This window comes from Mus musculus, chromosome 14, assembly GCF_000001635.26.
Source record: "Mus musculus strain C57BL/6J chromosome 14, GRCm38.p6 C57BL/6J".
Taxonomy (NCBI): domain Eukaryota; kingdom Metazoa; phylum Chordata; class Mammalia; order Rodentia; family Muridae; genus Mus; species Mus musculus.
Window position 1 is genome coordinate 64,899,145 of NC_000080.6, and position 24,681 is coordinate 64,923,825.

Below are 24,681 nucleotides of genomic sequence, written 5' to 3' on the forward strand. Positions count from 1 at the left end.
CAGCCTGATGGCACAGAGATAACAACTTTGACAGTGCATCTGGCCAGCAGATTGAGTTCAAGGTCATCCCATAACTTAGTGAGACCTGTCCTAAAATCAAATTAATTCAAGTACTCTCTGCCTCCATTTTTTTTTAAAGCAATTGCCAAACAAAGTAATGTACTGGCTTGGCAAATTCCAGTTACTCCTCCTAATTATTTTTCATCTCCATAATTACTTTCCCTTGAAAATAAGTAAAAGGTCTGTTTTGGTATCTTCAGTTTTCATCCAATCAAGACATTTCACAAACTGTTCTTCCCTTAGATGCCTAAATTAAGGATTGTTTTATCCATGTGCAACAAAGTTAACCATATTTTTCTACCCTGTTCAGTCAGAGCAGACAATAAGTCATGTGCCATTCTTCAAGCCCTCCTCTATGACACGACACTGTCTATTAACTTCACAGTATCTGAAATACTTTATACCATTTACATAATTCAACAATTGGAAACCACTTTTATTCTAAACTCATAAAGAGGGAATAGAGGCCACCTATTACTTTGATTGTCCAGAACATCTAGTCATTTCTAAGCATATGTTCTTACTATATTTAAATGGCAGTCTATAATTTGTACCAAGAGCAGCCCCTTCTGCCAAGGAGACAAAAGGAGTGGTCATAGTTGCCAGGACCAAATGACAACTTAGAAGAGAAAGATAAGGGCATCCTGAGCACATGACACAGAAGACACAGTATGTCACCAAGAAACACACACATACACACACACACACTCACATACACACACAAATGATTGGAAGCTCTCATGTGTCAATCAATGTGCATCAATACACATGATGAGCTATATTATGCCGGTTTCTATTTGTATCTCTCATAACTTATCTGGTGTAAGCACAGCATCATAAAAGTGCAGCAGCAGATGACCTATAACGGTCACCTAGCACCATAATGCCAGCAATCCTTTTACAGCAAAAGATGATAACATGGAAGGACTAAATTACTTTTCTCATGCACAGAGATCACTCAAAGGATAAGGGACAGTTTCTGCTTTTAATTACTAATTTGAATGCAGGCTCCAGCTAAAAGTAATTGAAAATAATGTGAGAATTGTAACACTCAAATAACAGAGGCAAAAATTAAACTAGAAAAGAACAATTTAGTTAGGACTTATGGCTCAATTCCTAAATTGATACTGTAAGACCACAGTACATCTTGAGACATTAACTGTATTTTGCAATAATACCTAAAACCTTTCTAGATAAGCCACAGGCTCAGGACATACCTTTATAAATGATAATCTGGAGATGGACAACAGCAAAGTCTAGCTAAGCATTCAGAAATAATTACTTAGCATTGAAATCACAGGGGCAAAAATGACATGAATTTTAAAGCATCAATAGTTAAGGTTTTCTTGGCAAACAAGATTTTCTTCCAGATTATCTCTGCTGTTTTTATCTTTTTGTGCAGAATGACCAGGCAGAACCCATTTTGCCAATGCAGGATGATTCAAAACATTCCAGACCCTTCTGACTATGTATATAAAATGCAGCACTTCCTACCATCAAAAGAGTGACCAACTTTAAAATAAGAAAATGACACATAAGATTAAGTAAGAAATGTTTTATAGAGAACTGAGCTTCACAGTAGAGTAAAATGATTTATAATTCAAATTATTTGGTAAATTTAAATTGACTAAAACCTAAGAACAGTCTATGACTAGAAATCATAGTGCAAATGCCCTTCTTATAATAAAGGATTTTGTGGAAAAATTACATTCCAACGTGTCAATCACACTTCAGTATTTTTTTTTAAGTAGCATTGACTGACTTCCACTTTGTGCAGTTTGGAGGAAAATCTGTTATGCAGCTTTGACATGGTTTCAGACACTCCCACAAGTATCAAACACATCTATAAGACACAGCAGAACTGCTGCCCATCGCCTACAGCACTCTGCTCTGCTTCAGCATTCTGAGACGGAGTCCTGTGAACAGTTCAGGCTGGCCTCAGACACACACTGATTTTGCTTCCCTGTCCCAAGTCCTGAGATTACAGGCCAGAGAACCCTAAGTTTCACCAGACTCCTGCATATGGGAGATCAGAGTCAACAGCGACCCACGTGAGAACTCTCCGTTCTTTCAGGGATGTCACAAGAAGCCACCCCAGACGCTGTAGGGAATTGCTGACTACGGCTCCTGGCCTTCAAAATGTTTAAACCAACTCCAAGTTTGACAGACACTTTGAAAGCTTTGACACTTCACCTGTGAAGACCCACACTGCCCTCCAGCATCAGTGCTCAAAAACCAAACAACAACAACAACAACAAGACCCAAAACCTTACACTGCTGTTCTCATTCGGCAGTAAATCCTTTAATGTTTTGCTTTCTGTTTAATTTGAATTAATTATTTTTAAAATTGTGACAATATCATATGTGTATACAATGCACCAACTACTGCACTCCTCTCTATGTGAGTTCAAGGCTCACCTAAGGTATAAAGCAATCTCCAGGCTATTTTAGACTCAGTGAATCCAGTCTCCAAAAAAAAAAAAAAAAAAAAAAAAACAAACAAACGAGGATAAGGAAGAAAAAGAAATGGAAAAGGAAAGGAAAAAAAGAAAGCAGTAGCAGACATGCCAGCAAGCAAGAGTCTGGGTAGGGAGGGCAAAGTCTCAAAGATAAAGTGCCTTTCCTAGGGCACTCAGCAGATTCAAGACAACTCCTGTCATCTGGCTCACTTCCCAAGCCTTTTTACTAAATCAGCGGCAATGTGGGGGTGGGGGAGGGGCTCTAACAAAAAAACTAAATAACAATAATAATAATAATACAAATCTTAATGCCTACTTATTAGATTATAGAACTGTCATCCAAAACAGAAGAAATTTAAGTGAAACAGACTCTACCAAATGTTAGAAATTACGTAGGCTCAAGGCACTCTGCACTAGCCACTAAAGATACACTTAATGAGCTAATAGGCCCTTTATCTTCTCTAATTTCTGAAATTCCCGGAATACTTTTATTCGGAGGCCTATTTCATATGAACTAGTGGTTACAGTTCATATTCCAGCTCAAAAACACTCTTGAAACAACAGCACCATCTCCATTTGTAGCTCTCTGACGTGACTCTAAAGAACAGCCAGCAACTACATTGGCTCACCTGCAGAACCACGTTACCATCTGCAGTAGGGGAGAGAGAAATGGCTTAGAAGTCCTTAAGAGTTTGCATACAAAACAAGCTTTAAGAGAACATGCTTTTCATATTCTGCTTATTCCTAAGAATGCAACGAGAGCTGTAACACTTAATCATCTACCTCACAAGCTTCTAGGCTATTAAACAGTTAAAATAATAAATATGGGGCTGGAGAGGAGGCTCAGCAGTTAAGAGCACTTGCTGTTCTTGTAAAAGTCCTGAGCTTGGTCCCTGGCACTCACAGGAAACAGCTAACAAACTGCAGTTCTGGACGACCTGACGCCTCTGACTTCCACAGGCAACTGCGCTTGTGCATGCATATACACGTGTGTGTGTGTGTGTGTGTGTGTGTGTGTGTGTGTGTGTGTGTGTGTACATATATATATACACATACATATACATAATGAAAATAAAATAACTTCAGAAAATAATAAATATGAACAATTTATGTTTAAATGAAAAAAAGGGCAAAACACAATGTTAAAAAATGATTAAAGAAAAGAAAAAAAAAAAAGAAAAAAGCTCACAGGTTTGAAACCTCATCCTCACCATATGATACTTGTTTATCCCCATGTCAAAGAGATACATCATCTGAAGAGTTTTCTAAAAGTTTCTTTGCCCTTGGGCTGACAAGATGGCTGAGAGGGTAAAAATGCTTGTTGCTAAGCTGATGTCTGGAGTTTGATCCCACATGGAAGGGGGAGAGTACCTACCACACTGCACCAACCTGTCCTGACCTCCACACACAGGCGGAAGCAACTGAACAACCACCCCCAAGACATAAAGAAACAAATGCCATTTAAAAGAATTATTTGGATTCTAAAAGCATTTGCTGTCAAATCTGAGTCACAGTCCTAGTCACTTATCATGACTAACGCAGCTGACAGACTAAGAGTTGAAATCGCATACTTACACCACTGGAAAGGAGCTGAGCATACTTTACATGAGGCAGATCAATGGCCTTTCCAAAGATGGCCAGCCTTATTTACCATTCTGTAGAATAAAAACAGAAAATTGAGAAATAATTATATAGCTCAACAATGAATAAAAAGTTTAATTATGCAACTTCGGGGTATTAAAAGTTAACATTAGATGATCTTTCTTTTTTAAAAATTATTTTGTAATTCTGAAATGAAATTTTGAATTGGAGCAAAACTTAAACAAAACAAAAACAAAGAAAAATGACATTAATAGTTTTCCAAATGATTTCCTTGGGAAGGAGCAATAAAAATAAAAAAAATTAAAATCACCCAATTTAACTTGTTATCAGGAACCACCCACAGAATCGGATATAAACTTGCAATGCAATGCACACACTGTAATAGCATCTAACAAACTCCTAACTGGAGATTAAGTCTTGGCCCTCATCCATGCCAGGCCAATGCTCCACTGAGCTCCAACCCCCAGCTTTTAGCTGTCTTGTTGCCTATGACACTTACGAAGATTCTTATTACAAAGCAAGATAAATGCATTGCTAATCTTGCTGCTAGGTGGACTTCGTTTCTGAGAGTCAACTGTCACAACTATAAAAAGGGGACACAAGGGGAGGCTGGAGTACCTATCTTCTTGTTGAGATATTTCTTCCTTCTTCAGTTCTGACCACAGACAGACAGACAGACAGACAGACAGACACACACCCCTATTTAGAGTCCAGGAATCAAAGGCCAAAAACTTAAATTTATTAGCCATTTCAAACCTTAATCTATAGATAGAGAAAACTTTTTACATAAATGACAGGTAGAAGATTACAAATTGTCAGCCTCCAACCTTTACATATGTGCCCATAGACACCTTCCCATCACCATGGACACACAGAAATAAACTAATAAAAGCAACAATGGCTCAGCAGTTAAGAGCACTGACTGCTCTTCCAAAGGTCCTGAGTTCAAATCCCAGCAACCACATGGTGGCTTATACCACCCGTAATGAAATCTGATGCCCTCTTCTGGTGTGTCTGAAGTCAGCTACAGTGTACTTAAGATATAATAAATAAATCTAAAAAAAAAAAAAAACAACAAAACCCAACAATAACAAAACAAAAAGCTAAACCAGAATGGTGGTACAGGCTTTTAACCCTAGCGCTCCAGAAGTAGAGATAGAGGATCAGTGGAAACTCAAGGCCAGCCTGGGGGACCAGTAAGTGAGTGCTAGCCAGATCAGTTTTGAACTACATAGAGAAATTCTGCCTCAAAAAAACAACACCTAGGTTTGGGAAGGGAGTTCAGGGTAAGGTGCTTGCCACAATGCATAAAAACAGAGTTTGATCCCCTGCACCCATGTTTAAAACAAAACAACAAAAATTAATAAATTAAATAAAGACAAAACAAAAATAACCAATAACAATTAATCAATTAACTAATTAATGAAAACAGGCCAGGCAAGAAGGTGCTCTAGGGAAGTAAAGATGGGAGTATCTCTGGGGCTTGCTGGCCAGCTAGGCTAGCTAGTTAGTGAACTTCAGGTTCTAAGAAAATACAGTGGAGAAAAATAAGGAAGAAGACTTGATGCTCGCTCACCTCTGGCCTCCACACCTACTTATAGACTCAGAAGCATGCACACACAAACATACAGACACAGAAATGAAGGAAAAGTATTAGGAAAATTTGCAAACATGTTGCAAACACAGAAAGTATCCAGAACTAACTGCTTAATGCACACAACAGACAGCTTGAACAGTTAGTAAGTCTGACACTACACCACCCTCCCACCCTGTGCCTAAGGTTATTTTCACATAGATTCCAAGCCTCATCGTTTTCACAAATAATTCTTAGCAAGCTTCAATATCTGGTTTCCAAATCCAAAATAGATTAAACCATAAAAACTTTAAAGGTAGTTAAGTGTAAAAAAAGTTCACTTATAGAATTAAGAACAACAAAGGCCAGTTACCTGAATTAGAAAAAGACCACCTATTTATTTACAGACACACAGAACAAAGTTGATCCCCACATAGCTGGTGTTTATGGTCTGTGTTTAAAAAGGAAGCAGACTGTGACATCTGAGTACTTTCAGGTCATTTTGGGGAGCTGAGGATCAAACCCATAGTTCTAACATGCTGACCCCAATCAACCACTGCACATCCCCAGCCTGAAGCAATTTTTTGTTGAAGTCAAAACAATTAAAAGCTTATGCTTTAGACATTAATCAGAGGTGTTTCACTCATGTCAAACATTTTTCCTTTGAGCAGTCCCAGATAAATATTGCCCTCTATATTTAGCATCTATCTGAGAGGCAGATGGTAAGTGTGGGGTGAAGAACGGATGGTGACATGTGAGAAGGCAGATTCACAAATACAGAAATTTTAAAAAGCATCATGGTTAGAATATTAGGCCTTAGGGGGTTGGGGATTTAGCTCAGTGGTAGACTGACTGCCTAGTAAGTGCAAGGCCTTGAGTTTGGTCCTCAGTTCTGGGGGATGAGAAAAAGTAAACTATTAGGGCTATCCCAAGTGAGTGGCTCATGCCAGCCATTCTAGCACTTGGGAAGACCAGCTTGGGCCACAAAGTGAGTTCCAGACTAGCCTGGGCTACACAGGGAGACTCTGTGTGCCCTGTAACCACTACCACCAAAAACATATAAAATACTAATACTAATTTCCCAAATAATTTCTCCGGGTAGTTTCAGACTATAAACTTAATGACTATTCTTTCAGCCAGATTCACCGGGTAAAGGATTTACATGAACCATTTACTGAAGTTCACAATCACCTGAGAAACATTAAGACACTAGCTGCCCAAGGTCAATCAGTTTTCCTTACAGAATTATAGGCTTCATCTTCAAACTGTAGGGTTAATGACACCATTATTATTTCTGTATTGTTTCTCTGGGGCGAATGTTTCACTGTGATAGGTGCTGTGAGATGCACTGAACATGTTCAGCATTCATGATTAAACAGGCGTGTCACAAAGCGTGGGGATTTTTACTCTGGAAGAATTATTGCACACACTACCTGTCAAGATCTTATATCCTTTCTGATACCCATGCTGCTTCTACACCTCCTGTGCTGGGAGAACTTCAGAGACTGTAAAGTTACTTCTTGTCACTTCAACCCACTCACCTGGCTTGACAGATACAGACTACATTTCTGTCCTCTCCTTTCTAGCACATGCAACTTTCAAAAATATCAGCATATCATTTGCAAATAGCTTCCAGGCTAGGCATTCCCATGGCTCTCTCAGTCAGCTGTGCAGGGCCTTCTTTCAGTGTGGTGATAGGGCTTCCCTAAGGAGCATGACTACCCAGACTCAACACAAGACTCTAGAGTAATTAAGGAGAATGCAGAAAACTAGGTTCCCTGGTCCTAGAAAAACTACATGAGATACTCTGCCCCATAGAGTTTTTTTTCTGTATTTTTCAGATAATGTTCATTTGTACAGTCACTGAGCAAACACCCATGGTACCCATAGTACAGTTACATTTCTCAGCTTTCTTTTCTAAGTCCCTAGGCACTGTAAATTTTGCTAGATAATCCCCAGGTGTATTAATACACACCATCAGAAGAGTCCCAGAATTGCCATATGCCTGCCACAGTCTCTGTGACAATGTAATAGTACAGAGATTACCGGTCCTGATAATGGTACATGTCAGGCTAGAACCGTTGTGTTTCAGAAACACACAGACATCTATCTGTACAGGAGAAAATCCAAGTTAACCTAAGACCTACTGAGCCCAAAGTTGAAGAGGAAGAAGGGAAGCCAAGATGATTTTGAACAGCTTCCAAAGTAATCTTACTTGGAAACTACTGGCTTAAAGGACAATGAAAACTATATAATAACATAATGTCATGTATCTTAGGTGAAATATAATGTTGCCTTGGTAGAAAGGTAAGTTGAGCCTAGCATTACTGAAAATACCTCTTATGGGTCTGAGGATATAACTCAGTCATAGTATGCTTAAATGCCCTGGGTTCAAATATGAGCACTACAAATGCATATACCTAGAGTTTATAAATACATAGGTATAAGTATCTATGCTGTAATATCAATAATTCCAAGATGAATACTTAACAAAATGAAGTTACCTATCATTAAGAGTGAATCAGACAGCAAGCCCCTAAGACAAATATATATACACTTCAAAGGAATTCATATCAGATATTGGACCAGGTGCCTTAAATGTTCCCAAACTAGTTTCTTATTACACATAGTGAATGCCTGGCCTAGCCCTTGACTCCCTGGCCCTTCTGAAACACAATACTTCCCTCCCAACCATGGGGAACTCTTTTATTTATAAGACAGCCAATGCCCATTACAGTATTCTTTTGTCATCTTGTTACAGGAACCTGTACATGTAACTGTATTCCTTACTGGAATACTGGCCCAGTCTCATTCCCTAATAGTGTGCTGACTTGACAAGCAGTAAACAAACCTTTGTTTAGTGCAGAAATTAAAGAAAATGCCTAATCTTGAGTCTCATTCCATAAGATAATCCTAAATTTATAATTTGGAAAGCACAGAGTTTGTAATACTAAAACTTAAAATATGCAACTGACCATTTTTTCAGACAACAAGCATGTATTACTTACACATTATAGAGATAAATAAGTGAATAGTGTGTGTTCTCAGGACCAACAATTTATATCTACATCTACACTACATTTGGAGCCAAACTGTGTTGAAGATTAGAGGCCCCTGGTGTAGCTAGAACACTAAACTAGAATTTGGAAACGTAATAGCTCCATACTATTTAACCCATAATAGTCCCCGAGGTTCCCTACAGCAGAAGAACTAAAAACCATGAGGGCAGAGCCCCTCCCATTGTGATCAGTAACTTTACAAGTCTCTGATCTTTATTTACTTTTAAAGATTTGTTTGCTCATTATGTATACAGTATTCTCCCTGAATGTATGCCTGCACACCAGAAGAGGGCACCAGGTCTCATTATAGATAGCTATAAGGCACCATGTAATTGCTGGGAACTGAACTCAGGACCTCTTGAAGAGTAGCCATCTCTCCAGCCCCAAGTTGCTAATCTTTTTTAAAGAGTCTCTCTTCTGACCTAAAACAGAATTCATTTCTGTTTGGCATACATCTGGAATATTCTGATATTGCAATATATTAGCCTATTCGGGGAATCAATGTGTATCTATTGCTTATTCACGCATTTGAAGCCTCTACTTCATGGGCAGAATAAAATGACAATCATCAAAGCAAAACTTGTCACCCTGGACTGGTCAAAGATCCAAATGTCCTCTTCATTTTGCGCACTCCTCAACCCAGCAGTTCCTTAATGCTTAATCACAGAAATAATTACAAAATTAATGAGTGAATTCATTAAGCTACTATAGGGTAAATCATAACTTAAGACAGAAATGATAATAATGAGCAGACAATGTTTTCTAATCACCTCAACTTATAAATAAAAAAACAATTCTAATGCAATACAGACAGAGCCCTCACTCCTTCCTAGATAAACCATAGCATCTGTTGGGTAAAGGCAAAAACAAGGCTCTGCAACTATAAATACCTATCTTTTACAGGTCTGAAGTACCTCAGTAGAACCCAGATGCTAGTCTCAAGAACATTACCTTCAAAAGAGTTAAGTCTCCAGTTTCCAAGTCTCCATGGACAATAAAATCATAAATGTAATCACTACCAGCAAACAGAGCTGGCCTATTCACTTATCTACTAGGCGGTGGCTCATGCTTGTCACCCTACCACTCAGAAGGCTAATCTAAGAGGATATTGAGTTTGAGGCCAGCCTGGGCTACACAGCCAGATCCTGTTTATAACGGGAGCTTGGAATCACTAATTCTGGAAGCAATGCTGCTGAGTTGTATATCATGTGGCTCTCACTATAGGACATGGAAATTATAATAATTGCCTAGATTACTTGTCACAGATTTAAAGGCTATTTTTTACTGAAACCAGTGACTCTTCAATAGAGCCTGTGTGTGTGCACACGTGGATGGATGGATGTGTGTATGTGAGCGTGTATGCAGCATGACCTTTTGATTTTAGGAGGCAAACTCTATGCATCCCCCAAAGACAACAGTGACTGATTACTTCACATCCACATCTTAACTCATCCTTTTCTTTACTGATAAACACCCCAAACTCTACCTTCCCAGGAGACTGAGACCTGGCTTTTCCACCTCCATACTTGGCTACCTAGTAAAAAAGCATTTTCAAGAGTCTTTGTTACACACAGATTTATTTACTCTTATGTGTTTATGGTGGCAGTGGAGAAAATACACTATGTCATGTGAAGGTCAGTGTATAACTTTTGGAAGTCAGTTCTATTCTTCAACCACATGGGTCTGAGAGGTTACACTCCAGTCACCATGCTTGGTGATAGGTGCCTTTACAGAGACATGAGGCCACAAAAACATTTTTTTAAAAATAAAACTCAGTTCAGTGACATGTATTATGTAGTGAGCAAAACTGCTCTGTCTGGTCATTAACACTAGTAGCCAGAAACCTACTTCCCAGGTTAATATTTACAATGACCTATACAATACAGAAAAGAAAACAAAGATATTCAGACACTCTAGACATCAGCTAAAGATTTTGCTGAGTTTAGTGTATTACAAATGCACAGAATGAAGCCTTCTCTGGCTGCCATGAAGTAATTTCTGTTGTTAATATATTTACTGAAATTTGTTGAGAAAAACTGTACAACAAGCTGACATTTGGCATCCCTTTTACCTAAAAGTGTATGTTTTATGCCTTAAGTCCTGTAGGCCTTATGTTGGTCATTTATGCATTCAACAAACATTGACCACCTAAGGACAAGCAAAGCACTGGGGAGCATAGTCATGGAAAAATACAAGTTCTGCTCACATAGAGCCTATATTCCTGCAGGAAAAGACACAAAGGGGTCAATATAGACTCTACATCATGGTAAGCACATAAGAGAAAAAGAAAGCTGGGAAAGAAGATAGAACTTGCGGGTTGTGGAACTACAGTCTTAAATTGGGTGCTGAGAAACTCTCACTGAGGAAGTTAAACCTGACTGAAGACTAAACCATGTAGACAAGGGTAGAAGGCATTTTGTCCAGAGACAGCCTATCAGGTTCAGGGTTGACAAGGTAAGGATGCATGTGAATAATTAAAACACAGCAGGAGCCCCTCCTGGAAGCCTAAAATCCAAAGGAATCTATAGTTTCTACTTAGAAGTATAAAATACTTCCTTAGCTAAAAGGGAACTAATCACTTTTGTGGGTAACTCAGTAGGAAGCCTAGTACATATTGCTAAGGGCAGAATTTCTAATATCAACAGGTTAGCAGAGAATTTTCTTCTACATATGCCTAGCACCTTAGAGAGCACCATCAGCCACCCTTAGACTAGCTTTAAAGCACAGCTGTCAATTTACTAGGTGAGTATTGAAGGCAGAGGAGTAGGGAATTCAGCTCTCCATGTACTACAAGAGAATGATGAGCTGGCCAGGTAAGATAGCACACACTTGTAATTGCAGTATTCAGAAGGCTGAGGCAAGAGGATCATGGCCAGTCTAGGCTATATAATAGACCCTGTTTAAAAATAGAAGAGAGACGGGGAAAGAAAAGGCTTTGGGAAAAGATAACTTGAAATAAAGAAATCAGAAGAGACGCCTCACAATAGTTACAAGTCAAAATTAGGACTGTTCCAGGGGGCAGCTTTATCCCATTCAAGCAACACTGCAAGTACCCCACAGAGTGCTGACTCTACCTCCTACAGAGTCAGTGTACAGTTTCCTAGTTTATGCAGCTGAGATGAGGAGTGTCTTAGTTACTTCTATTGCTGTGAACAAACCATGGCCAAGACAACATGTAAAAAAAAAAAAAAAAAAAAAGCATTAAATTTGTGGTCCACCATTCCAGAGGATAGTAGAGTCCATGACCAGCATGGGAGGACACATGGCAGCAGACGGGCAGGCATGATATTGGAGCAGTAGCTGAGAGCTTACCTGTTGATGCAACAACGGCTAGGCAAAGAGAGGGGCTAACTGGGCTTGACATGGGCTTTTGAAACCTCAAAGTGACACACCCCCTCCAACAAGGCCAGACCTCCTAATCCTTCCTAAAAATTCTACTCACTTGAGACCAAGCATGAGGAATGGATCACATACACAGGTGATTTCATGTGAATCTTCTCCCCATTCTAACTGGTCGAATAAAGTCTAGAGCCTGGGATTGGGCAGTAGAAAAAAAGGGGGGGGGGCTGGAGGTTTTAGAGAGAGTGGAGGATGAAGGATAGAGAAAGGAAGAGCTGTAGAAGGGCGAGGTGTGGTGGTACACGCCTTTAATCCCAGCACTTGGGAGGCAGTGGCAGGCGAATTTCTGAGATCAAGGCCAGCCTGGTCTAGAGTGAGTTCCAGGACAGCCAGGGCTACACAGAGAAACCCTGTCTCGAAAAATAATAATAATGATGATGATGATGATGATGAGTTGTGGAAGGAAGATGGAGCAGAACCACATGGCCTGGAGAAGCCACAAGTAGCAAGGGATCGCATAGCTGGGGAAGAGATTAGTGTAGTGGTAGATCTGCCCAATCTAGGCATACAGCTTATAAATATTATAACTGAGATGTGTGTTTTTTACTTGGGCTCATTGGGGTTGGAGATTTACTGCAGCACAGAATGGTAAGATTACATTGGCTTTATCTATTATTAGTTTTCACAGATTCAAAACCCCTTACTCTGAATTATTTCCTTCCATTATCTACTGGTAAGCTCAAGAATTTTTTAGTTTTATGACACTTATAACCTAATACCATACAAATATAATCTTTATTTATTGTATGCAACTATTGTATAATACAGGCTCCCCCCCCAAAAAAAAAATCTTTGTGCTATGAAATATAGATGGAAAGAATCCTTCAGGGATTTATTTTTATTGTTTATATTTTTGTGTATGTGTGTGTCTGTGACTGAGTACCTGAAAAGGCCAAAAGAAGGCTTTGGATTCTGTGGTTCTAGTGTTTAAGAAGGCTGTGAGCCCCCTGATGTGGGTACACTGGACCTCTTGACTGAGCACTCAGACTGAGTGCTCCTAACCACTGGGCCATCTCTATAACCCCAGAAGAATTCTTTAATCTATGGAATCATTTCTAGATTCAGATCAACATTAATTTCTTTGATATTACTTCTAACCAGTAAAATAATTATGTACCCCTTGGTCTTTATTATTTATTTATGTTCATCTATAAATAAAAATATAAAAATACCTATTTACACAATGTTTAAGAATTTTAATCTACTAGGGCTGCACAACACTGGGCCTGTCAATAGCCAATTATGGCTCAGGAAGGAGTTCACAGGGCCCTACCCATCCCTGCTAAACTACTGTACACTGATGGATTCTGGGGAAGGAGCTGTCACTGTCTTCAGCTGTGGACCCAAAGGTGAGCCCACCATGCTCCACTAGATAGTTCTACACAGATGTTCTGGTTAAAATTAGCACTCACAAAACCAAAGACATGAACTTGTAAGGAAAAGAAGGGGGAGAGAAGACAGTGAGCAGAACACATTATCCACATGTATAATCATCAAAGAAGAGAATTTAAAACAACTAAAGAGAAAAACATGCAAACAAAATATCTCCCATGCGGCAGTCATGGTGGCTCACATGTGCATCTCTGTACTCAGGAGGCTGAGGAAGTTGGATACTATGAATTCTTGGCTCCCTAGAGCTACAGAATGAGCCCCTGCCTCCAAAGATTATCTTCTGTGGATATAATATGATGATGTTATAAACTTTAAACATAAGTGAATTTACCTTATTTATATCTTATTAAATTTATTTCATAAAATAGAGTAGACTACCCTCCATGAAGGACCAAGAGAATGCTGTACCCTTAACACTGCTCATACTCACATGAACTGCTGGTAGACTCCCAAACACTGCTCCCAACGCTGCAGGGCATTATTTTAAACTAAAATTCACATCTAGGAAAGCTTACTCTTTATATGGTGAACTAGTACAAACTCCTCATATGTGTGAAACCAAATATCACCAATTACTTTCCATTGCAGGTTCCTTTAACTGCCATCCCTTCCAATGCTACTTCTGCATATAAGTCGCTCTTTTCTCCCCAGCTAACTGCTATCTCCCTTTTGTTGTATACAGCTACAACCTCCAAAAACACTTATCTGAGGGCCAAGACAGGGCCAAAGAAGTTCTGTACCCACCAAAGGTAGTTCCCTTCGAACTAAATTGTCACAAATATTTTCGTGTGCACACGTGTGTACAGATGCCAGTAGAGGCCAGATACTGGCTTTGGGTGTCTTGCACAATCACTCTGGGCCTTATCATTTTTTGAGGCAGTCTCTCACTGAATCTTGATCTCATTGATTCAGCCAGTCAGCAAACCCTAGGGATAGTCTGCCTCAACCTTCCCAATGCTGGAATTAGATGTGCACCACCATTCCTGGATTTTCAATGTGCATGCTGGGAATCAAATTCAGATCCTCAGGCTTATGCGGTAAGCACTTTACCAACTGAGCCATCTCCCCGGGCTCCTAAATTGTCAATTTTGTTCTTTGAGGGTATAGTTGAGTCAATCCTGTGGTTGTACACTGGCTTGCTTGTTTGTTTTCTTTTTATTTTTTGGGTTCTTTGAGACAGGGTTTCTCTGTGTAACCCTGGCTGTCCTGGAACTCACTCTGTAGACCAGGCTAGTCTTGAACTCTGCCTCTCAAGTGCTAGGATTAAAGGCATACATCACTACTGCTGCACTCTGATGCATGCACACTGATTAACCTACACAGTATCTGCAATTTTGAGACTGTACCTATATATCAGTGTTTTTAATAGAAACAAGATCTACATTCATCAACAAACTTTGTAATTTCTCATGCGTTCAAGGCATGCTTTCTCTGAGTCACTACAGGCAGGTAACCACAGTCACTCAATTCTACAGACACTAAGTGCCTGCCAGTGCTGACCAGTGAGCTTAACTCAGACTGTGATTTGTCTCACGGCAGAACATTATTCGTATTGTTCCCGCTCAAGAAAAACAGCACCATGACTTACAGCATGCTAAACATACTGATTTTTCATGTTAATTATTTTAGTTAAAAGCACTCTGAAGGCAGCACTTTAAGAAGGGCACTTTCATAAGAGCAGGAGATAGAACTCCCATGAGAAAGGTACCCCTGCCCCCATACCAGAGGAAGGAAGACATTCTTATCGGGAGTCCAGGATGGAAGCAATCTACACAAACAAACCCTGTTCAACTAACCTTATCTGCTTAGTCACTCTTCCAAGATTAGCTGCCTTGATTGAAAGCTTTTTATTTGTCTAAGACAGCTTTTGGTTCTAACTGCTTCTTGGGGCCCTCGTTTTTTCTTGGGAGCGCTCCCATTGGGGAAAAAAATCACCAAATAAAATGTGTGTGCTTTTCTCTCAGTAACATGTTAGTTTAGTTCTAAGGCTCAAAGAGGCTGGAGGAGATATGTATCTCTCCTATATTGTGAGAGAAAACCATCTCCTTTTTTCTCTCACCCCCTGCTTATTTTCTGTTGCAAGGGCATTACTGGAACAGTCATCAAATACAATCAGATGCTCACAAAGCTAGTTCACCAAAAAGACAAGCCCAGAGTACACACCAAGGACTAAGAACACACAATGGCAACAACAAATAACCCCTGCAGTTATTAAGTAAAAAAAAAAAAGGGTGATAACATTCAAATGATAATGCCTATAACTTTCTACCTAGCAATTCCAGTTCTGGAGATAGACCCAAGAAGACAGTCACACAGGGGGCAAGGTAACTTCAATTCAAGGTTATTCTTTTCAGCACAAAAGATCAGAAATAATCGCCGGGCAGTGGTGGTGCACACCTTTAATCCCAGCACTTGGGAGACAGAGGCAGGCGGATTTCTGAGTTCGAGGCCAGCCTGGTCTACAGAGTGAGTTCCAGGACAGCCAGGGCTATACAGAGAAACCCTGTCCCGAAAACAAAACAAAAAAGAAAAAAAGAATTTCCCATTGGAGACAACAGCTAGAACTCAAAGGTAAAGTACTTAGCTAGTATTCAGCAGGTCCTGGGTTCAAGCCTATGTACTCCACATCTACAGCATTTTGCCTTGGAGTTCAAAGTGCTAGTTCAACAGGAAGCTAGGGGTGGAGTGGGGATCAGGAAACAAGACAATGAAAGAAATGGCATCCTTTGCCATCTGGCTCTTTGGACTGGTTGTGAGCTCTGAAGAAGTAAAAGGGTAGATTCAAAAGATAAAGATCTTTTCAAGATAGGGGCAGACTGAAACTGAGCAGGAAGGAGGGATCTCGAAATCTGCCTTGGGCTTCTGGTGCTAAAGGCTGAAGCTCTGAACATACATTCCCAGCATGGCCCGGCTGTCCCTCACAGGGGACCCAAATGCAGAGACAGTAAGGAGGTACCACAAAGGAACAGAATAAAGAAGGCTGTGAGCAAAAATTCTTCACTTCTTGGCTGTGTGTGGTGGGTGGCACACACCTTTAATTTGGGAGGCAGAGGCAGGTGGAAGTCTGAGTTCAACGCTGGCCTGATCTACAGAGTGAGTTCCAGTACAGCCAGGCTATATAGAGAAACCCTGTCTTGAAACCACAAAACAACAACAGCAAAAAACTCTTCATCTCTGTCCTCAAATCCATGCACCATTCCACTCAGGGGGTCCTCAAAATCCTCATCAGGCTCTAGAAGCTTGGTTGTGCAAGCAGGAAGTAGCTGCCACATTCCAACTGTCCCCAGGCCCTGAAGCCCAGACACAGTTTCACAGCAAATCTCTAAACATGTGATACAAAGAGGAAAAGAAACAGAAACCAGCACTCCAAAGAGAAAGCCAAAAGGAATGTCAGGGCATTCTAAAATGTGGCCCTATTGCTCACCACACGGGAAGTGGAGGAACCATGAGGATGAGCAAAGAGGTCACTCGAGCTCTGCTGGGATCCACACTTACTCTACAGAGTACAATCCTTCAACCACTTTAAAATACTGCTTTTCTAGCCATCAAGCAATGATGTGTGTTCTTGATTCTATGCCTGTGCGTACCCCTGCCTCCCAGATTGTTCACATTAAAAAGAAGGACAATTAGAAGAATGATAAGAGAGCTGGGGAACACACCGGAAGGCATAAGCATATCCTTGTAACACGCTGGCAGAAAATTACAGAACAGTCAAATACAGAGTTGCTTCCTTTTTTAAAAGTTAAAGACATCTTGCCCTATTCTAAAAATATAACAAAGTATTTATCTTAATTCAACTTTCAGTTTTCCTTTTTCAATTTTGTCCAGAATTAAAATAATATATACAATCCACGTATGCCCTATAGCACAAAAATAATAGTTCTAAATATACAGATGTGCCATTTTTAAGAGATGGAGTTTGTACTAAAACCATAATACTTGCTAAACCATTAAAAAAAAAAAACAAAACCAGAAACCAAAGGCCATCTTTAGGTAATGTGAATTCATATGTGAAGATGAATATTGCCAGGAAGAAGTGTGTTTCTAAGAGTAGCAGGGAGTGACTTCAGAGACTCTGAAGATGAAACTCCATGTTGATATGAATCCGTGGGGTAACAGACACGAAACCAGCATAACTCATTTACTATACCCTGTTTGTCGTCTACCTATCTCAGGAGCTAGGTAGTTTAATTTTATGTTTGATCCTTATATTTTTCATACACCTTCATGTATTCATTTGAAATTCAAATGCCCCACAATGTAGGTAAGGCAGGTTTTACAAACACTTAAACACGGGAAATTTTTAATTTTAAACAAAGCAAAATAATGTGTAACAGAGACATTTTATCCTACTTTTTTTTTTTTTTTTTTTTGGGTTTTTCGAGACAGGGTTTCTCTGTGTAGCCCTGGCTGTCCTGGAACTCACTTTGTAGATCGGGCTGGCCTTGAACTCAAAAATCCGCCTGCCTCTGCCTCCCGAGTGCTGGGATTAAAGGCGTGTGCCACCACGCCCGGCTTATCCTACTTCTACTTCTCCAAACGCCACCTTCTGTCTTCACTGAAAATACTTCTCCTGCCCATTCACCTTCCCTTCACTAAGCAGCGTCTTCTGCCTCAAGTTACTAGCAGAGTTCTTACTCCATCAACTTCGCATTCCAGACAACAGACTCTGCTATCTATTCCTCATTGCAGTGGTTGGGAAATGGAGGTTGGGAAGTGTTGAAATGTGACTGTGTACAAATCAACCTGCCACATCTGGCTTTCTCTGCAAAACAGAAAATGATGCCTAGAGCTCTAACCTAATAGGACAAGCACAGATCTAACTAAACAAAGCTTTAGAAGCTACCAGACTTCTGTAACATTAAGACTGTGTGAGAATGACACTCTAGAAATAAATGTCATGTACAAGGGCTACAGTAAGACAAAGTATTTACACTAAGGGGTAGCATTCCATTCTCTCTTCATTTCTTTACAGTAACTTCTTTGTGGAAAGTCAACCCATTAATAAAACCTAGGCCAAAGGCCACCAGCTTGGTGAACTCTTCCTTTATTCCTTAAAAGTGATAAAGCTCCCTGCGTGAGATAACCTGATGACTTGTGAATGGAGTTAGCAGATCCCTTAGTTTCATGAACTGTCTGGGTGAACTAGGAAGCCACTGGTATAATAAAGCCGGAGTCACTCAGACGTGAACATGTCTACATGACACAGGGAACTCATTAAAACAAACACGGGTTCCTCAGCCTCGGTGGTCAGAACCCAGTAAATTGTGATCTCTATGCCAACTCCCACTCTCCTTCAATTCTCTTACAGTCTGCATGTCCCCTCCTGCAATGGCGGCTCTTTTGCACAAGATATCCCTCTTGTCTGGGCTTGATAGTTCTTCTTTCTTTATGTGATACCTAGCCTTCAGACCCGTACTTTATCATTTCCCAAGGGACCCCTTCCTGCCAACCTGACAAGGCTAACTCCCCACAGTCTAAGCTCTCATAGCGCCTGGCAGTACCCCATGGAGGTGCAGCTCTGCATCTGCATGGCTATTTAAGTAATACTCCTCACTACACTGGAAGCTTCAGGAATGTCTCTGTTCTCTATTATGTTCCTTTTACCCAAGATAGTTCCTGGAGCATGGCTGTTACTTAGTTAAAAAAAAAAAGAAAAAAGAAAATAGTGAGTGAGGAGACGAATAATGATCTACAAATATTTCAACAAGCATTGAACCAGGAGTTCCAGATCAATTGGAGTCTATCTCTACTTTATTATTTTGCTCTTAATTTTCCTGTGTTTAAGTATCTATAAACCCGCCTTACCTACATTGTGGGGCATTTGAATGTCAGATGGATACACAAGCGTGTAAGAAAAATGTACAGATAAATGTCAAACAAAAATACTACATAGCACCTGAGATAGGTGAAGGAGAAAAAGGTACAATAAATGAGTGGTGCTGGTGTCACTTCTGCTAAGCCACAGTTTTATATCGATATGAGGCTTCATCCCCAGAGCTGTTGTTTATAGCTTTGTGGTTCACTGACCTATCATAGAAAAAGAGCCTTGGGCTGGAGAGACAGCTCAGCAAGAAAGAACACTTGCTGTTATTTTAGAGGACCTGGGTTGAGTTCCCAGCACCCACATAGTAGCTCACACTATTTACTGTGACTTCAGTTCCAGGGGATAAAATTTCCTCTTCTGACCTCCAAAGGCACCAGGCATGCATGTGCACATACATGCATACAGGCAAACATTCACATAAGCTGAAATAAATATATACTGTAGAAAGTTTAAATATACGGTGCATGGCTGAGTCTCTGGTTTTCTAAATACTGAAAATATTCATTTTTCTCTGTGCCACAGACGAGTGGGTCTGTGAAGCCACAGGGTTTTCTCACTTGACATAAAATTATTCTCTTTATAGCTCAAAATACCTAAGAATGTCTTGAGAACCACTTAACTATTTTTCTTTTCTCACAGCAGATACGTACACTTTATACATTGTGGAATATTATTAACATTCAAAAAGTAGAGGAAGTTTTCAGGCAAAACAATTCACTAATGATTGATGATTAGTTTGTTGTTTTGGTGTAGTTATATAACATATATCCTTAAAATGTCATAATAGTAACCTGTACAGTAAGAAATGATTACCACTCACTGTATCTGCATTTCAACTTTCAAGTGCTCATAAAGTAGCAGGTAAAAGGGCCAGCTTGGCATAAATTAAAGAGTGCACACATGACAGATTGTGTGATTGGATTTTCCTTAAAGAGAGAATGAAAATAATTTGGCTACACCTACTTCTGATTCCCAAGTCATCAAGAGTCAGGTTAAATTCTAATTCATTTATCTATTAAAAGAGTAAAAATTATTTTAGACACTCCTTAAGATATAACTAGTTAGTTTTCTGAAAAAGAGCAACTGAAGCATCAACCAGGTATAAATGACAGTAACTAATGAGAATACACTAACAGCAATAACACTTTTATGCTATTAATGTCTGATTCTTCACTTAACTAGCATGGTGATCCCATGGTGTAATGTTAGTGTTTTCATCTCTCAATAGAAGAAAACTGGGGCTCAAAGGACATTAAAAACAAACTAAAAACCCCTCAGTAATTTAACAGTACGGTTCACAAGTGTCTTCTAACATGAGTTAGAACTGCGTACAAGAGGCCCCTGAGTTAAGCTCTCAGCACCGGCCATTCCACACTCCACTGAAGACACATCCCAAAATTAGGCTACAAATCATACCTATCTCAACACACATCCATTTGTAATATGACCCTATTGTTATTCAATCATGCTTTTAGAGGGAAAGGGTTTGATTAAATAAAACTTATCAATTCTTTTTACTGTTCAGCTTTTTGGCTTCACGGTGAATTCTCCCAAGCATTTAAGTTGGAAATCATGCCAATTCATATAAGCTATTTTAGAAAACAGAAGGCAAGCAAGCATCTTTCAACTCAACAGACAGGACAAGTATCACTGTAACAAGTCAAATGCACTAAGGGCAAAGCAGTCCATGTACTCGTTTCTCTTGGGAACATGGGCAGGGAACCTTAAAATATGAGAAAATAATAAAATGACAAACTAAGTCCAGTAAAATGAAAGGTTCCTACAATCCGACGAACACAATGACAGTGTAAGACGGCATAATGCTCCAAACCCCTTAAAGTGCTTTACCATATTAGCAGGCTGTCTGTCTATGACCATTTCAATACATACAAAAAAACCATTCAATTCATGATTTAAAAACAGTAACAAAACTCAGTTAAATATGCATGAAAAAATAAATTCTTCAAAATAATAAAGTATTTACCAAACACCTAATCTTTGATTACAACTAGGACAGAAGACTGAAAGCTCGCTCTCTCGTGTGGATCCCTCCAACTGTAGTGTCTGCTAGAGCTCCTGTGCGGTGCAGTGTAAAGGAAAGTGACTCAGGAAACAGCTTACCAGCTGCTCTCAAGGGCAGCCACAGCATTTTTCATCTAAAGTCCCACAGTGGCTTCCACTGCACATGGAATAAAATGTAATCCCTTCCTAAGGTATATTCACACTTTCTTACAAGATTTGGCTTCTATTCTTCACTGGCCATGACCTAGGCTCAGGAGTTTTGTTTCTCAAGGTCATTATCGTTTTTTTTTTTTTTTTTTTTGAGACAATGTGCATGATCTGCCTAAAATGCACTTTTCACAGCTAGTTCATTCTTGTTATTCAAGTGCTAAGTTAAGTGGCACATCATTTGAAATGGTCTATTAAATAACCTTTATACCTTATTCTACTTATTACTGCTATCAAATTATAGTTTCTTAGGCTGAAGAGTTAGCTCAGAACTTGAATGCCAGTACTACTCTCATAGAAGACTAGTTCTCTGTTCCTGCCTTCATCAGCCCTCCTCACTATTCTCTCAAAATGGACTTTACTTTCCTACTGTCATTCCATTTAAAAATCACTCAATAGCTCTCTACTGTAATCTGTTGCATGTTCTGTCTGGAAGGTGCCCTAGGGAAGGTATTCCTACTCTTGCCTCACCCAAGTACCTGAGCAACCTCCCAGTTCTCTAGTAACAGATGCTGTTACATGGCAGGGTGCAGAAGAGCTAGAGATTACTGTGGCTTCTTGGTTTGACTTCTGATGGACTGTTGCTCTGTTCTGGGGCCCTTTATGTCAACTCGGATTGACACTATGAATCCTAAGTGCCCCAGAGTTATGGACCATACACAAACACAAGATAAATAAAGGATGAAAATCAGGGCTAGAGCACAGCTCAGTGGTAGAGTACTTGTCCTGTAATCAATCTCAATCTTTACTGTACACACAGGAGCATTCAATACTACACACACACACACACACACACACACACACACACACACACACACACACATATACACACACACTAAGGTATATACTTGCGGTCCAAGTCACCCATGAGACCAAAGCAGGAGGAGCACTGAGCAGAGGAATTCAAAACAAGCCTGGGTGACATCTCAAAAACAAGAAACCGACTATGTCAGGAAGCAAAGGCTGAATAACAGATGGTACCTATAACATGAGCCGCAACTGTTTCATGGAGGACGACCCCCAGATGGAGCAAACCAGTGGCAACACTGTATCCCTAAGCTCAGCCCCCGCTACGCCCAAAAGCACGGCTGAACGGGATGCTAAAGGAAATAAAGCCAAGGTGAAGGATGAGTCACAGAGAAGATCTGCAAGGCTGTCTGTTAAATCTGCTTCTCCAAAGCCAGAGCCCAAGCCTAAAACAGCCCCTGCAAAGAAGGGACAAAGGTACCCGAGGGGAGGAAGGGGAAAGCCAATGGTGGTAAGGATGTGAATAATCCTGCAGAGAACGGAGACAAAAAACAGATGAGGCACAGAAAGCTGAAGGTGCTGGAGATGCCAAGTGACATGTGTGCATTTTTATAACTATGTACTTCTAGTGACTGTACAGTTTAGAATACTATTTTTCATCAAGTTTTATAGAAGTACTGAATTTTGTTTTACTTTTTTAAAGGCATGTGCCACCACACCCGGCTGTTTTACTTCTTTAAAAAAACTATATTGTCAGCACACAAAACACTTCATTGTGCCGGGCACTGGTGATGCACGCCTTTAATCCCAGTACCTGGGAGGCAGAGGCAGGCAGATTTCTGAGTTTGAGGCCAGCCTGGTCTACAGAGTGAGCTCCAGGACAGCCAGGAGGGCTACACAGAGAAACCCTATCTCAAAAAACAAAAAACAAAAAACAAACAAAAAACCTAAAAACCAACCAAACAAACAAACAACCCACTTCATTGTTGGGGGGAGGATCGTGCATCACTAACAAAATATCTCCCAAGCTGGACTGATGACAGAAAACATCTTTCCCTGATAATTTTGAAAGGCTCCTGTTGGTTTCCAGGAAAGACGTCCTGGTCTTGACATAGGTGGCCACCATGGTGCAAAATGCCTTGTGGTCTGGGAAAATTCTATATTCATTTTTATATCCTCTTCCCCCTACTCTATCAACATAGACTTAACTCCCTTAAAACCAGAGGACCTGTTGGAACCTGGAACCCAAAATTGGTTTTCCAGTCTACTGGGAGTTTGAGTGTTCTCAGAAGAGCACTGGTTCCTTTTATAAAAAGATTGTGGATCTTCAGATTGATAATTCTGCCATGTTCCTTTCCTGAAAGCCAGGGTCAGCTTGTGAAAAGTTGTTAAACAGCATCCTTAATGTGAGATGTCCACCCTCACTCTAAGCCACTTCCCCCTTTTCAAAGCATCGAATGGAGACTTCAGGACTTTATAGTGGCTTTCTGATTTTGGTAGTCTATACAAGAAGGGAATTTGGAAGTTCTTGTATACTGTTGATTGTCTGACCATGTCCTACCTGAAATACCATGATTGTTTATGAAAAGTATCCTTAATAAAGCTTGTTACAGTTAGGCTTGGGAGGAAAAAAGACCATAAAGTTAGATAAGGAGAGGAGAGCAGAACAGCGCAGAGATCCATAAGTGCTGTACCAAAGATGCTCAGGGAGGAAAAACCAAGAACTATCACAGGAGTCAACAGGTGAGTTTGGCTGAAAGCGAAGGCTGGCATGGTAACAGTAAGGGAAGGATGGACTTCTGACAGCAGTGGGAGCGCTTGGTACCCGCGGACTCTTACCTTTACATGGTCTTAGTTTCTCACTGAAACTACCTCAGGAGAAAGGACGCCTGAGAAGGCCCTGTGTGGCAGCAGTGTCTAAGACAGGCCATTCTGTCACTAAGGCATGAGGGACACTTGTTAGGAATGTTTAACCACAGCTAATAAGAGTACCAGTCAAAATGGTGTAAGGCACCACACACTTACACACACTCATTAAGTCACAGCATAATCTAGCCATGTACCATCATGTTGTAGCAGTTGCATCTATCCTATTATGCTAGTGAGAGTAACAGGATAAATGTCAAGGGGTTCCAATTAGCATGTCTTTGCTCATATTCAAGAGCAAGAATAGGATGGACTCAAATCAGCATCCTTCATAGAGAGAAAGGCTCAAGAGCTCCCTACTAACTGACGAGATACTGGTAGCTGATTGATTCTAGAGATAAGTCAGTTTGTTTGACTGTGTGGTCCCTGGTAGGGTGACAATACTCTAGAGAATGGCTTCACACCCAT

At 40.1% G+C, this 24,681-nt stretch overlaps 1 protein-coding gene and 1 pseudogene across 17 annotated transcripts in view; one reads left to right on the forward strand and one right to left on the reverse strand.

Annotated features, from left to right (window-relative positions):
- Positions 1 to 24,681, reverse strand: part of Hmbox1 (homeobox containing 1) — a 138,300-nt gene that overhangs the window by 87,545 nt on the left and 26,074 nt on the right. For all 17 annotated transcript variants that reach the window (XM_030247768.1, XM_011245031.3, XM_011245029.3 and 14 more), the window contains exon 2: positions 4,095 to 4,174. In XM_030247768.1, the coding sequence (XP_030103628.1) occupies positions 4,095 to 4,117 (23 nt within the window). In that variant the 5' untranslated portion in view covers positions 4,118 to 4,174. The remainder of the gene's footprint in view (positions 1 to 4,094; positions 4,175 to 24,681) is intronic.
- Gm4573 (predicted gene 4573) lies at positions 22,610 to 23,970 on the forward strand (annotated as a pseudogene).